The sequence below is a fragment of the Hyperolius riggenbachi genome, chromosome 1, assembly GCF_040937935.1.
Source record: "Hyperolius riggenbachi isolate aHypRig1 chromosome 1, aHypRig1.pri, whole genome shotgun sequence".
In the NCBI taxonomy this organism is placed as follows: domain Eukaryota; kingdom Metazoa; phylum Chordata; class Amphibia; order Anura; family Hyperoliidae; genus Hyperolius; species Hyperolius riggenbachi.
Genome location: NC_090646.1, coordinates 681,567,934 through 681,584,572, shown reverse-complemented (window position 1 = coordinate 681,584,572; position 16,639 = coordinate 681,567,934). Strand labels below are relative to the sequence as shown.

General features: G+C 45.7%; 1 protein-coding gene across 1 annotated transcript in view; it reads left to right on the top strand.

Annotated features, from left to right (window-relative positions):
* LOC137544555 (protein NLRC5-like) overlaps window positions 1-16,639 on the top strand; it is a 302,732-nt gene that overhangs the window by 59,580 nt on the left and 226,513 nt on the right. The window contains exons 4-5 of the mRNA XM_068265657.1: window positions 2,101-2,265; window positions 14,343-14,507. Of these exons, the coding sequence (XP_068121758.1) occupies window positions 2,101-2,265; window positions 14,343-14,507 (330 nt within the window). The remainder of the gene's footprint in view (window positions 1-2,100; window positions 2,266-14,342; window positions 14,508-16,639) is intronic.

The following is a 16,639-nucleotide window of genomic DNA, read 5'->3' as shown; positions in this document are numbered from 1 at the left end:
ATTTATTCCGCATGCTCCCTATAACTATGGCTAAGAAATCTCTGTCTGGCCTGCAATCTCAAATAAACAAATTTGTTTGGGATGGTAAGCCTGCTAGAGTTCGGGCACAGATTCTTTATAGATCTCCCCTACAGGGTGGTATTGGTCTACCGAGATTGTGGCATTACTATTTGGCTGCTGAACTTGGTCAAATCCTGGATTGGGGTATAGATTCTAATCCCCCTGCTTGGTATCAGTTTGAATCAACCTCAATCTCTCCTTTTTATTTATCTTCCCTGGTCACGGTTGCAGCTAAAAAAGATATAGCAGCTCTTTCTGGCAAGAACAGGATTGTATCATCACTAGCCAAGTTATGGATTTCTATAGCAACATCATATAACCTTATGTCCTTTCCCTCCCCCTTTACTTCTATTTTTGGTAATCCTCGATTTGTTCCGGCTTTTAGGAACCCCCAGATGTTTTCCTGGTGGAGAGATAAGGGCCTTTCTACGGCTAATAAGTTTTGGATCAGGGATGTCTCAGTTACATTTAATATGCTTCGATTTGGTCAAGATGCCCCCTTGGAAGAGGCGTTTCGATTTTGTCAAATTAAACATTATTTTTCATCGTTATTTCCTTCCTTCCCAATGTTTGAGCCTACAACTTTTGAATCACTTTACTTCGGGTTTACTCGTCGAAAAGGTCTCATTTCATTATTGTATGCATTATTATTGGGTCGGGACAATGTAGATAAAATGCCATACATGAGGGCCTGGGAACAGGAATTGGGAATTCAGCTTACACAATATGACTGGTCCCTTATCTGGACTGCAGTCTCTAAGGTGGTAAAGTCAAATATGGTGAAAGATACGGCGGTTAAGCTTTTGTTTCGGTGGTATTACACCCCAGTTAAAATTCATAAAATGTATCCTTTGGCCTCTTCGTCTTGTTTCCGCGGTTGTGGTATAGAAGGGTCTCTGGTGCATGTTTTTTGGGATTGCCCTCGTGCACAATGTTTTTGGGATTCATGGAAACATTTAATACGAGACGTGTTTGGTTTTCCAATCTCTCTGACTGCTTCCCAGGCCCTTTTATATATGGCTAATGATGAAGTTCCTGGAAGTTTCCGACCCTTATATAGATATATGTTATTGGCTGCCCAATGGTCAATAGCCCTCCAGTGGAAATCCACTGATTTGGAGTTAGCTCTGGTTATTCAGCGTCTTGACTTGATGATGTTAATTGATCGAGTCTATTATTATAGTGTTGAGAATATAGCAAGATTTGATCTTATTTGGGATGCATGGAAATCCTATAGGCAATTTTAGTTCCCCTTGGACAGTTGTGTGATGGGTTTCTAATTGTTTTGTATACCTCTATGACATTCGGGACTCTTGTGCTTAGACAGGATGTTATTTTTCCTTTTCCCCTTTTTTTTTTTTTTTTCTTTGATTTTATTTTGGGGTTAGTTCTAGGTTAGGGTTTTCCTTTCAGTCAAGAAGAGCAATGTACTATGGAACTTATTAGATTGGACTGATCCCTAGGATCTCAGTAGGAGGCACTTTTGTGCCCCATTTCCTAGGTGGAACGGTATGGACATCGGAATTTTGCTCTTCAACATATATACGTGTAGGATGTTTATCCACGTTTGTTTTTATCTTCCTTCTGTATATGTTTTGCTATTTTAGCTTCTCCAGCTTGTTGTTATATTTGCCTTATTATATAATAAAGCTCTTTATATAAAAAAAAAAAAAAATAAACATGACAGCCTCCATATACCTCTCTCTTCAGTTCCCCTTTAAGCATGGCAATGGTGGGGTCGTGGAGGACCTCTACTTTGGTAAGTATCTAGCTTTTTGTCTTCTGGTTTGTTCAGGTTCACCTTAAAAACACAGTTCTGTTGTGGTACAAAATGTTGCCCCTATGAAAAATATAACTATAGTGTCCCTAGCTGCGGACTTGCATATGGCAGTTTATTTTAAAAAAGGGCTTATTTAAAAAAAAAAAGTGAATTATAATGAAATTAAAACCACTTACATTCAATAAGAAGGATACATCTTATAAAAGGTATGTAGTTTCTCTTGTTTTGTACAGATTTCTGGTAACATTTTTCTCCTACAGTCTGCAAAGAAATTATCTGCCTTCCAGTTGCTGCCCCCAACTGGCATCCGGGATAAGGAATAACCAGACTCTGAGGAAGCTGGATCTGTCTGTTAATAATTTGGGGGGTCCTGAATTTGGTGTCCTGATGGCAGCTCTGACAACAAGCCGGATAGAGGAATTACAGTGAGTATAACAGCCCTGATTGCAGCAGAGACCAGCAGAATTATTTCACTTATTTCATCACCATTTTCCATTCTCACATTCCCCAATAGTGACATCCATTGCAGTGACTGGGGGAGGGATTATGGGGGATTGTGGCTGGTTTGGGGGTACATCCATACTGCAGCCCCCAGTACACCTGGCTCTGTGTATATGTGACACCCATTGCAGTGACTGGGGAAGGATTATGGGGGATTGTGGCTGGTTTGGAGGTACATCCATACTGCAGCCCCCAGTACACCTGGCACTGTGTATATGTGACACCCATTGCAGTGACTGGGGGAGGGATTATGGGGGGATTGTGGCTGGTTTGGGGGTACATCCATACTGCAGCCCCCAGTACACCTGGCTCTGTGTATATGTGACACCCATTGCAGTGACTGGGGAGGGATTGTGGCTGGTTTGGGGGTACATCCATACTGCAGCCCCAGTACACCTGGCTCTGTGTATATGTGACACCCATTGCAGTGACTGGGGGAGGGATTATGGGGGATGGTGGCTGGTTTGGGGGTACATCCATACTGCAACCCCCAGTACACCTGGCTCTGTGTATATGTGACACCCATTGCAGTGACTGGGGGAGGGATTATGGGGGGATTGTGGCTGGTTTGGGGGTACATCCATACTGCAACCCCCATTACACCTGGCTCTGTGTATATGTGACACCCATTGCAGTGACTGGGGGAGAGATTATGGGGGGATTGTGGCTGGTTTGGGGGCACATCCATACTGCAGCCCCCAGTACACCTGGCTCTGTGTATATGTGACCCCCATTGCAGTGACTGGGGAGGGATTATGGGGGATTGTGGCTGGTTTGGGGGTACATCCATACTGCAGCCCCCAGTACACCTGGCTCTGTGTATATGTGACATCAATTGCAGTGACTGGGGGAGGGAATATGGAGGGATTGTGGCTGGTTTGGGGGTACATCTCCCAGTATACCTCTCTCTGTGTGTATTTGACAATTAACAAACAGTAGAGTTTAATTTTTATTAACTAGCGGAAGACCCGGCGTTGCCCGGGAATGTATTTGGCTGTTTTTGGCTACACTCACTTTTTCTAAGCTTGACACACAGACACTTAATGACCTAGTTTGTGAGCTTTTGGGTTCCTTGGCAATAACATTTTCCATAGAAATGAAACAAATCTGATTGGCTGTCTTTGGCTCTGCCCCCTTTTTGAACCCCAGGCACCCAGTGACTGACTGCACCAGGTTTGAGGCCTCTGCTATTAACAGTGTAAGAATGGCAACAATTTAAATATTCCCCTTAAAAATATATAGGAGGTGAATTTTGATTGGGTGTTGTAGGCTCCACCCACTCCTGAATAGAGATGTGGCGAACGGTTCCCGAACCGTTCGCCGGCAAACATCTCTAAATCCATGGGCCTCTTACTACTTCCGGGTCGCAATGACCCGGAGTAGTACGCCTGCGCTGCCCGATGGAGCGCGTCCTAGATCGCGCTCCTGTTGCTGGGCACTCTCTGCGCATGTGTATGACGTCATGAGTGACGTCACGCTCATGCGCAGAGAGTGCCTGGCACTCTTGTGGCTGGTTTGGGGGCACATCCATACTGCAGCCCCCAGTACACCTGGCTCTGTGTATATGTGACCCCCATTGCAGTGACTGGGGGAGGGATTATGGGGGGATTGTGGCTGGTTTGGGGGTACATCCATACTGCAGCCCCCAGTACACCTGGCTCTGTGTATATGTGACACCCATTGCAGTGACTGGAGGAGGGATTATGGGGGGATTGTGGCTGGTTTGGGGGTACATCCATACTGCAGCCCCCAGTACACCTGGCTCTGTGTATATGTGACACCCATTGCAGTGACTGGGGAAGGATTATGGGGGATTGTGGCTGGTTTGGAGGTACATCCATACTGCAGCCCCCAGTACACCTGGCACTGTGTATATGTGACACCCATTGCAGTGACTGGGGGAGGGATTATGGGGGGATTGTGGCTGGTTTGGGGGTACATCCATACTGCAGCCCCCAGTACACCTGGCTCTGTGTATATGTGACATCCATTGCAGTGACTGGGGGAGGGATTATGGGGGATTGTGGCTGGTTTGGAGGTACATCCATACTGCAGCCCCCAGTACACCTGGCACTGTGTATATGTGACACCCATTGCAGTGACTGGGGGAGGGATTATGGGGGGATTGTGGCTGGTTTGGGGGTACATCCATACTGCAGCCCCCAGTACACCTGGCTCTGTGTATATGTGACATCCATTGCAGTGACTGGGGGAGGGATTATGGGGGATTGTGGCTGGTTTGGAGGTACATCCATACTGCAGCCCCCAGTACACCTGGCACTGTGTATATGTGACACCCATTGCAGTGACTGAAGGAGGGATTATGGGGGGATTGTGGCTGGTTTGGGGGTACATCCATACTGCAGCCCCCAGTACACCTGGCTCTGTGTATATGTGACATCCATTGCAGTGACTGGGGGAGGGATTATGGGGGATTGTGGCTGGTTTGGAGGTACATCCATACTGCAGCCCCCAGTACACCTGGCACTGTGTATATGTGACACCCATTGCAGTGACTGGGGGAGGGATTATGGGGGGATTGTGGCTGGTTTGGGGGTACGTCCATACTGCAGCCCCCAGTACACCTGGCTCTGTGTATATGTGACACCCATTGCAGTGACTGGAGGAGGGATTATGGGGGGATTGTGGCTGGTTTGGGGGTACATCCATACTGCAGCCCCCAGTACACCTGGCTCTGTGTATATGTGACACCCATTGCAGTGACTGGGGAAGGATTATGGGGGATTGTGGCTGGTTTGGAGGTACATCCATACTGCAGCCCCCAGTACACCTGGCACTGTGTATATGTGACACCCATTGCAGTGACTGGGGGAGGGATTATGGGGGGATTGTGGCTGGTTTGGGGGTACATCCATACTGCAGCCCCCAGTACACCTGGCTCTGTGTATATGTGACACCCATTGCAGTGACTGGGGAGGGATTGTGGCTGGTTTGGGGGTACATCCATACTGCAGCCCCCAGTACACCTGGCTCTGTGTATATGTGACACCCATTGCAGTGACTGGGGGAGGGATTATGGGGGATGGTGGCTGGTTTGGGGGTACATCCATACTGCAACCCCCAGTACACCTGGCTCTGTGTATATGTGACACCCATTGCAGTGACTGGGGGAGGGATTATGGGGGGATTGTGGCTGGTTTGGGGGTACATCCATACTGCAACCCCCATTACACCTGGCTCTGTGTATATGTGACACCCATTGCAGTGACTGGGGGAGAGATTATGGGGGGATTGTGGCTGGTTTGGGGGCACATCCATACTGCAGCCCCCAGTACACCTGGCTCTGTGTATATGTGACCCCCATTGCGGTGCCTGGGGAGGGATTATGGGGGATTGTGGCTGGTTTGGGGGTACATCCATACTGCAGCCCCCAGTACACCTGGCTCTGTGTATATGTGACATCAATTGCAGTGACTGGGGGAGGGAATATGGAGGGATTGTGGCTGGTTTGGGGGTACATCTCCCAGTATACCTCTCTCTGTGTGTATTTGACAATTAACAAACAGTAGAGTTTAATTTTTATTAACTAGCGGAAGACCCGGCGTTGCCCGGGAATGTATTTGGCTGTTTTTGGCTACACTCACTTTTTCTAAGCTTGACACACAGACACTTAATGACCTAGTTTGTGAGCTTTTGGGTTCCTTGGCATCAATAACATTTTCCATAGAAATGAAACAAATCTGATTGGCTGTCTTTGGCTCTGCCCCCTTTTTGAACCCCAGGCACCCAGTGACTGACTGTACCAGGTTTGAGGCCTCTGCTATTAACAGTGTAAGAATGGCAACAATTTAAATATTCCCCTTAAAAATATATAGGAGGTGAATTTTGATTGGGTGTTGTAGGCTCCACCCACTCCTGAATAGAGATGTGGCAAACGGTTCCCGAACCGTTCGCCGGCAAACATCTCTAAATCCATGGGCCTCTTACTACTTCCGGGTCGCAATGACCCGGAGTAGTACGCCTGCGCTGCCCGGTGGAGCGCGTCCTAGATCGCGCTCCTGTTGCTGGGCACTCTCTGCGCATGTGTATGACGTCATGAGTGACGTCACGCTCATGCGCAGAGAGTGCCTGGCAACAGGAGCGCGATCTAGGACGCGCTCCGCCGGGCAGCGCAGGCGTACTACATCGGGTCATTGCGACCCGGAAGTAGTAAGAGGCCCAGAGAGGTTCGCCAGGCAAACTGTTCGGCCCATCACTGCTCCTGAATATTAATACCAGCTGCCGAATGACCACCTGTGCGAAGTTTAAGAACCCTGCCATTAAAAGTGTAAGAATAACTGCAGTTTATATTTATTTTCCCAGTAAAACTTTTTTGGGGGGCTCAGACCACACTTTGTAACCTAGACACACAGTCACTCAATGACCAAGTTTGTGAGTTTTTGGGTTCCTGGCAACAAAAATATGTGAATGGAAGCAGTTTATCCAGCAAAGAAATCCGATTGGCATTTTGTGGCCAATTTATATTCCTTAGATTTTTTTTTTCCTAGTTTATTGTTGCGGCTGGCTAGAGTGATGAGATGGTTTAGAGGTATCTCGTCAGGGGATTTCCAGGATGGTGTAATGAGGAACAGCGTTGCTATAAGGAGAGGACATGTAGTGGGCTGGAGGGATTTGTCCATTGGCAGAAACGCTTGTGGAGGGGAATGCTAAACATTTGCGTTAATCAGTAATCTAGTGAGGATTTTCTGGTGGAGATCCCAGTATTTAAATTTTATATAAAAATGAATCTCTTTTTTTATACAGCATAAATACAAAAATATAAACTCTCAAAATGTCTTCCAACTGTTTCAAGAAACATTCACATTTAACCATGTTTCATCTTGTTTTAGGCCTTAGTAGTTAACTTAATTCATAATAATTGTCCAATGTAGAATAATCTCAAAAAACATCTTAATCTGTATCAGTAGTTAGAATTAGAATTCAAAGTACTATTATTGAATAACAAGCAAATGCTGGGTACCTATCTAATTATTGTATCCATAGAATAATGCTAAAAAAATCTATCAATCAAAAATGGCTAATAAAAAAATAAGTAAATAAAACGGGTGGAGGTGACCAATGCATAAAAGATAGGCTAATGAAGCTGTTGATCTTGTAAAGAGAGAAATTATCTTACCTCTCTTAACCTCCTTGGCGGTAACCCCGTGTGTGACACGGGGTAAGCCGCCGGAGGGTGCCGCTCAGGCCCTGCTGGGCCGATTTTCATAATTTTTGTTTTGCTGGACGCAGCTAGCACTTTGCTAGCTGCGCCAGCACTCTGATCGCCGCCGGCCCCTGCCCGATCGCCGCTATCTGCTGCGGCGCGGGGCCCCCCCCCCCCTCCAGACCCCAGCGCTGCCTGGCCAATCAGTGCCAGGCAGCGCCGAGGGGTGGCCCGGGACTCCCAATGACGTCCCGACGTCAGTGACGTCGGTGACGTCATCCCGCCCCGTCGCCATGGCGACGGGGGAAGCCCTCCAGGAAATCCCGTTCTATGAACGGGATTTCCTGATCGGAGATCGCCGAAGGCGATCGAAGCGGGCGGGGGGATGCCGCTCAGTAGCGGCTATCATGTAGCGAGCCCTCGGCTCGCTACATGATTAAAAAAATTTTTTTTTTTTTTAAAAACTGCTGCGCTCCCTCCTGGCGGTATTTTTCATACCGCCAAGGAGGTTAAAGAATTTGGACCAGACTTAAGAAAACTCTTGAGAACATAAAATTGACAATGCGTTTTGCGGGTGCGTGCCCGCTTCCTCAAATATGTTAAACCGGACATACCCTTGGGAGTACAGGAACATGTGTTCCCTGGGCCAGTCAAAAAGCCTGTCAATGAATGAACATGACTCCACTCAGGAACCACGTTCTTTCATAATAATGAAAGTACCCACTACATAATCAACAAGATAAAACACTTGTAAAAAAAAAAAATAAAACATGACAGCATTTAAAAAATAAATATTTAATAGTTAGTTTAGCAAATATGGGCTTGCAATTATTGAGAGGGTACAAAAAAAACAAAACAGAAAAAGTTCACCTTTATCTCCAAATAATATATTGTCACCATAAATTGTGCTTGGAACATAATTTAAATGTTGTGATAGCCGAAACAATTGGGCAAACAAAATGTGTGGGGTTTAACTATAGTAGCATTGTTTATTTTAATACTATAGGGGATGGAATTGGAGATATTGTGAATTTTTTTCCTTGTTTTTCCCTAAAAAAAATGTACAGCAAATAAAACAATTAAAGGCAGTCCCCAGTTAACGAACGAGATACGGACTGTAGGTTCATTCTTAACCTGAATCTGTTCTAAAGTGGGAACACTGGGGGAGATTTATCAACGCATTACCAACAGTTTTTTCTTCTTAATCTGTTCTAACCAGCAGGGAGAACAGTTCTGTATGATAATAAGAACCTTCTTAAATCCTAGGCAATAGTGGCAGTTTAGCACAAATTTCTAGAGCTGCACTACAGTTAAGAAAAGTGCAAATCCATCCCTAAACTGCTGCAGATTAAAAAGTGCTTGATAACAGTTCTACAGATATTGCAGAGTGCAGGCTAGACATGATTGCAGAGTGCAGGCTAGACATGATTGCAGAGTGCAGGCTAGGCATGATTGCAGAGTGCAGGCTAGGCATGATGTGTGATGTGCTCCTCCTGCTGCTGAATTCCTCCTCAGAGCCTGCCAGTATCAACACAGCAGAAGTATTGGTTACCTGAGCAACAGCAATTCCCCTCACACACTACACTGTCTGAGAGACCTTTCTAGCTCCCCCTATTTTACAACAGGTTTAGAAGGAATCTGCACTATATAATGATTTCTTTTTTTTTGTTATACTATTTTTTTATTTTCAACAAGAAAAAACTTCCAGTGCACATCATATACTTTTCATAGTATAAATAATTGAACAGGTTGTACATTTGTTGAGAAAATATATAACAATTGAACATTGCTTAAATAAGTGAAGCAGGATCCATCAGGAGCAGAGGAAAGTTATTCTCGAAAGGATCTGAAGGAAATGTTCCTTATAGAGGGTCCAGGAAAGTTTTATGGTCCTTAAGATAGGCTATTAAACCTGGAGTACTATTTTGCTAGGTATAATAGATCCCGTAGTTTTTACTCTTACAAGTTTTATCATCTATGTCGGATCCTGTAATCAGAAGTATCAAACTTATTCTTATCAACTTGACCTACTATGGAGTGTAGGCCTAACTATAGTGAGAAAGAAAGGCAGGAAAGAAAGAAAAGAGAGCGGTTCCTACTGTCTTATATAGGTATAGGTCATCCTAGGTTACCTGTAGTTATTTTGGAAAGCTGTATTAGATGTTAGAGTTGTGTTATGCCGGGGTCTAAACATCAATAAGTAAGATGGGGAAATGTCTCTTTATATAGTTTATAGTCCATGTAAGGGTTTGTTAAAAATAGTTTCTGGTAATCAAGGGGGTTGGTAAACAGGCGAGGAATAGGGCCATGAGTCCCAGATTCTGTGGAAGCTATTTTCTGCATCTCTTAGTGAAGCTGTTAGTTGTACTATATAATGATTTCTTAACCAGTTCGGCCTATCTGGACGAGCTTCCTCGTCCAGATAGGCACTGCTGCTGACGCCGGCTGGTGCGCGCGCTCCCGCTGCCCGCCGCTAGCCCCCCGATCAGTGAATGGGAATATAATTCCCATTCACCGATCTAACTTCCACGCAGAAATACCCACGCTTTCTCTCCAGAGAGCACGGTATTTCTGCCCCCAGGAAACATTTCCCCAGCATTTTAGTTCCTGGATGTGAGATCGTTCGCATCCAGGACTTTTTTCACTGTGGCCATCTTGTGGCCAAATAGTAAACTGCGCCAACATACATTTTTAATAAAAAAAAAAATATTATTTTACATTTAAAATTAGCAGTTTCCCTCCCACACCAAAAATTACCCACATACACTTTTTTTTATAGAAAAATAAAATAAAAAATACAATAAAAAAAACAAAAGCAACATAAATAGTTACCCAAGGGTCTGAACTTTTTAAATATGCATGTCAAGAGAATATGTTATTATATTATTTCAAATTATAAGCTTATAAATAGTGATGGACGCAAATTGAAAAAATTCACCTTTATTTCTAAATGAAATATTGGCACCATAAATTGTGATAGGGACATCGTTTAAATGGTGTAATAACCGGGACAGTTGGGCAAATAAAATACACGAGTTTTAATTACGGTAGCGTATATTAATTTCAAACTATAATGGCCAAAAACTGAGAAATAATGAATTTTTTTCATTTCTTTCTTAATCTTCCTGTTAAAATAGATTTAGAAAAAAATAATTCTTAGCAAAATGTACTATCCAAAGAAAGCCCAATTAGTGGCGGAAAAAACAAGATATACATCAGTTCATTGTGATAAGTAGCAATAAAGTTATAGGCAAATGAAAGGGAGGTGAACGTTGCTCGAATGCATGAGATTTTCGGACTGCAGTGCTGAACCGGTTATGATGCTTGAGACAATTCTGCGTGGATTTCTAAAAACCTATCAATATTTTGTCTCAGACACTCTTGATAAATGTCCCGCCTGTGCCATTTCTATTGTCTGTACCTCCTCTGTGCCTCCATTGTTCCTCTCGGTGTCACCTCTGCCCTCTGTACCTGCTTATACAAGTTTAAAAGTCATGTTTTCTGTGATTTTTTTTTTAAATCGATTTTCTCAAAAACTACCCTGCTTCTTCACATGTGGGAGGTGTGGCTTTCAGAAAGGAAAAGAGATAGGTTTTTGAGACGGAGCCTTCCGTCAGTGTCAGGTTTAGTTTTCCAACTTTTGAGGAGGCGTAGCCCCTACTCTACCTCAGCGACTACCAGAGTTGATCCTGCTTCATTAATGGGTAATTTAAGGTGGAATCCCTATTTGTAGAGGCTCTGGTGATTGATGAGTGTGAAGGTAATAATCTTCTGTCCTTTCTAAATGTCATTGTGGCTTGTGACAGGACTGGGAACATTTGGATCTGTTTATATGCTTCCAAAAGGGCTGTGGAATGGTACAACGATTAAAGGATGGCTTCTTTTGCATGGAAGAAAGCTTGTCTAAGAACTACATCCCTTTTTGTACTATCAGGGAGGTTTAGGCACTCGGTTTGCTCTACCAATTATTATTTACTTCTCTGAGGTTTGAGGGGACAGTGTTTTAAACAGTTTGGCTAGGTATGGTTTGAACTCAAAAGGCGACACTAGGTCAGAAATACCTCTGATTTTCAAGTTTTGACATCTATTTCGGTCCTCTAAGTCTACCATGTTCCCGTTTAGTTGCTCGATTTCATCAGTTACAATCAAGAGTGTCCACCATTGTATAAGTTCCAGGAACGGTGCTTTAACTCTGTCTTCTGTAACGGCTATTCTGTCCTCCATAATATTTATAGATGTATTATTCTGTCTGGATAATAATGAGAAATAAATAAAAGTCTTGTGTCAGAGGCTCCTCACTAATCTGCAGCTCTTCCAGCAGGCGGGGGCTGTTACAGCGGTAATATGGTCAGGGCCGTTTGCTGAGTTGCCCACCTGTGAGGGAGCCTTGTCCTGCTCGGATAGCTTCGATTCTGATTTTGCTGGGCTCTTTAGCTGGGGGACCCCTCTGGAGGGGAGTTGTCTTCCTCTGTGTCCCTCCTGAGAGCGGTGCTGTCTGCTGCTGGAGTGGGGAGAGTCAGTTGGTCCGGCCGCTAGTCAGATCTCACTGTTGGCGGCAGTGTGTATTCCATCTCGGCGCCATCTTGCAAGGGAGAGAGTGAGAGCCGTCTACGCTTTGGGAAGAAGCGTAGTTTCTGTGGCCTCCCTACTCCTTTTTTCCTCTTTCTGTTTGTCTCCATTTCCTTAGGTTGTTCCTCCTACAGATCTTCCTGCATCTTCTTAAAAATTATTTTTGCTTAGTGTGGTTTTAGAGTGGTTGGCTAGCAGAGCTTTTACTTCAAGCTACCATCCACTTGTGCCGCAAGCCACAAAGTAGTATGATGCAGTAGTCCAGACAAGATATTATAAGGACATGTAGTACCATTTTAGTTGTCTTGAGTGAGAAAAGGTCAGATGCCGGGATATGTTTTTGAGTTGGAGATGACAGGAGCTGGTTAGGGAGTGAATGTGAGGAAAAATGAGAACAACTAAGTAAATAATATTCCTCAGCAACAGTCTTATAGGAGTGTTATTAACTTGTATTTTTATATCAGGCAGAGACGAAGACATGGCCAATGGAAAAATTATTAGTTGAGTTTTACTCATTTTGTCTTTATAAACCAGGTGCTGCTTGACAATAAACACTTACCCTGCTGCTTATTTGTGTCAGTTACGTTTTGAAGCAAAAAAAAAAAAAAAAAAAAAAAAAAACGTATGATATAATTAATTGTATGTGTAGTATGGATAAGGAATAGGACATTCGTAGCAAAGAAAAGAGCCCCATGTTTTTCAGTTATATAGCTTTCTTTTCATCATTCTGTCATATATGCAATGCACAAACTATACTCTGTTTTTTAAGCTATGAAACAGAGCAGAGCTAATGATCCCTTGAACTCCTTTGCAGTAAAGCCTTATCTAAAGCTGTCTATCACTGTTTCTTCGATGTATAAGTGCTTCGGAAAACAGCACTGTAGCCAACCCAAGTTGGGTCAGAGAGCTCAGAGAAGCTCTTTTGCATAGATAACAAGTGAACTTTCTTAACTCTTCCTGTACTGGAAACAATATGAGACACTTTGATTTGCTACTGATGTTCTTTTTCTTAGCTGTACTACGCATACAATTCATTATCTCATAAGTTTATTTTCACTTCCGGTTCCCTTTAAGGCACAGTTCCCCAACTTTGTCCTCAAGGCCCACCAGCAGTGCATGTTTTGCAGGAAACCACAAACATGCACAGGTGGGGTAATTAGTGTCTCAGAAGAGCTGGTTAGCTACCTCTGTGGATTTCCACAAAACATGCACTGTTGATGAGCCTTGAGGACAGGGTTGGGAAACACTGCTGTAAGGGGGAAAACCCTAGAACCTGAATGTAACATTCTCTGGAGATGCAGCTGCGGGCAGTCAGGATGCCCCCGCAGCTGCTTCGGTTTCCCTGTTGGGCGTTTCTCCCGTCCCTCCGGCGTCTAACACGCCGAGGAGGGGAGTGTCAGTGGCTCATAGGGTGGCTTTGTACAGACAGGACATTTATGCGGGGAGGAGGCGCGTCAGCTGACCTGCCGGTCGGCTGATGTCAGAGAAGACTCGGCGTTTCCGATTGGCTGATGAGTGTAGGCGTGGCCGAGGGGTCTCCTCCGCTTCTTAAGCCACTTGGAGCCACTTGCAAACTGTCTGCTGTTGCGAATGCTTCGTGTGAGCACTCAGACCTTAGATAGATCCGGTGTGCTTTGATCCGGGAGGAAACCGGGGATTTCACACAAGACTAGGATTTATTACTGTTATTGATATATATTGCTTGATATCCTGTGTTTGACTCTGGCTCTCTTCTGACTTCGCTTTTGCTTTACGATTCTGTACTTTCGCCCATCTGATTCTGTTGCTGACTCTGCCTGAAATATCTCTATCCTCTTGCCTGCCGATTTTGTACTGTATCTTCCTGTCTGTTGCCGATCCGATCTGTCTGACCTCTCCACTCACCAGTGAGCCCTTGTCACTGGTGAGGTTCATTACTGATAGTCCCCACCCGCTCCTCTGGTGAGGTTTTACCAAACTCATCAGTATTACAGTTGCACCAAGCACTATACACTTCAGCAATTACCTTGCTAGCCATACTTGCATTATTGGTGATTCTGCAGATCACCACATAATCAGTTATCGTGTCTGGATTATTGGTGATACTGCAGATCACACAATAACCAGACTCCTGTTTTGCTACACCTATCATTACACTGAAGTGGTTAAAGAAATGAATCTATTTTAAATAGAATGTATATAAAACAATTTCTGTGTGTATAATATTTGATGCAATTTTCAATCCTGGTTTATACACATTCCTGGTATAATTTTCATTTCCTCCTACAGTTTGCAGAATAACAAGTTGCCCTCCAGTTGCTGCCCCCACCTGGCATCCGGAATATGGAGTAACCAGACTCTTAGGAAGCTGGATCTGTCATGGAACGATATAGGGGGTGATGAATTCAGTGTCCTGATGGCGGCTCTGCCAACAAGCCACATAGAGGAATTACAGTGAGTATAACAGCCCTGATTGCAGCAGATATCAGCAGAATAAGGGATTATGGGGGATTGTGGCTGGTTTGGGGGTACATCCATACTGCAGCCCCCAGTACACCTGGCTCTGTGTATATGTGACACCCATTGCAGTGACTGGGGGAGGGATTATGGGGGGATTGTGGCTGGTTTGGGGGTACATCCATACTGCAGCCCCCAGTACACCTGGCTCTGTGTATATGTGACACCCATTGCAGTGACTGGAAGAGTGATTATGGGGGGGATTGTGGCTGGTTTGGGGGTACATCTATACTGCAGCCCCCACTACACCTGGCTCTGTGTATATGTGACACCCATTGCAGTGACTGGGGGAGGGATTATGGGGGGGATTGTGGCTGGTTTGGGGGTACATCCATACTGCAGCCCCCAGTACACCTGGCTCTGTGTATATGTGACATCCATTGCAGTGACTGGGGAGGGATTATGGGGGGATTGGGGCTGGTTTAAGGGTACATCCATACTGCAGCCCCCAGTACACCTGGCTCTGTGTATATGTGACACCCATTGCAGTGACTGGGGGAGGGATTATGGGGGGATTGTGGCTGGTTTGGGGGTACATCTATACTACAGCCCCCAGTACACCTGGCTCTGTGTATATGTGACACCCATTGCAGTGACTGGGGGAGGGATTATGGGAGGATTGTGGCTAGTTTGGGGGTACACCCATACTGCAGCCCCCAGTACACCTGGCTCTGTGTATATGTGACATCCATTGCAGTGACTGGGGAGGGATTATGGGAGGATTGGGGCTGGTTTGGGGGTATATCCATACTGCAGCCCCCAGTACACCTGGTTCTGTGTATATGTGACACCCATTGCAGTGACTGGGGGTGGGATTATAGGGCATTGTGGCTGGTTTGGGGGTACATCCATACTGCAGCCCCCAGTACACCTGGCTCTGTGTATATGTGACATCCATTGCAGTGACTGGGGAAGGATTATGGGGGGGTTGTGGCTGGTTTGGGGGTACATCCATACTGCAGCCCCCAGTACACCTGACTCTGTGTATATGTGACACCCATTTCAGTGACTGGGGGAGGGATTATGGGGGATGGTGGCTGGTTTGGGGGAACACCCATACTGCAGCCCCAGTACACCTGGCTCTGTGTATCTGTGACACCCATTGCAGTGACTGGGGAAGGATTATGGGGGGGTTGTGGCTGGTTTGGGGGTACATCCATACTGCAGCCCCCAGTACACCTGGCTCTGTGTATATGTGACATCCATTGCAGTGACTGGGGAAGGATTATGGGGGGGTTGTGGCTGGTTTGCGGGTACATCCATACTGCAGCCCCCAGTACACCTGGCTCTGTGTATATGTGACACCCATTTCAGTGACTGGGGGAGGGATTATGGGGGGGTTGTGGCTGGTTTGCGGGTACATCCATACTGCAGCCCCCAGTACACCTGGCTCTGTGTATATGTGACACCCATTTCAGTGACTGGGGGAGGGATTATGGGGGATGGTGGCTGGTTTGGGGGTACATCCATACTGCAGCCCCAGTACACCTGGCTCTGTGTATCTGTGACACCCATTGCAGTGACTGGGGGAGGGATTATGGGGGGATTGTGGCTGGTTTGGGGGAACACCCATACTGCAGCCCCCAGTACACCTGGCTCTGTGTATATGTAACACCCATTGCAGTGACTGGGGGAGGGATTATGGGGGGGTTGTGGCTGGTTTGGGGGTACATCCATACTGCAGCCCCCAGTACACCTGGCTCTGTGTATATGTGACACCCATTGCAGTGACTGGGGGAGGGATTATGGGGGATTGTGGCTGGTTTGGGGGTACATCCATACTGCAGCCCCCAGTACACCTGGCTCTGTGTATATGTGACACCCATTGCAGTGACTGGGGAGGGATTATGGGGGATTGTGGCTGGTTTGGGGGTACATCCATACTGCAGCCCCCAGTGAACCTGGCTCTGTGTATATGTGACACCCATTGCAGTGACTGGGGGAGGGATTATGGGGGATTGTGGCTGGTTTGGGGGTACATCCATACTGCAGCCCCCAGTGCACCTGGCTCTGTGTGTATGTGACACCCATTGCAGTGACTGGGGGAGGGATTATGGGGGATTGTGGCT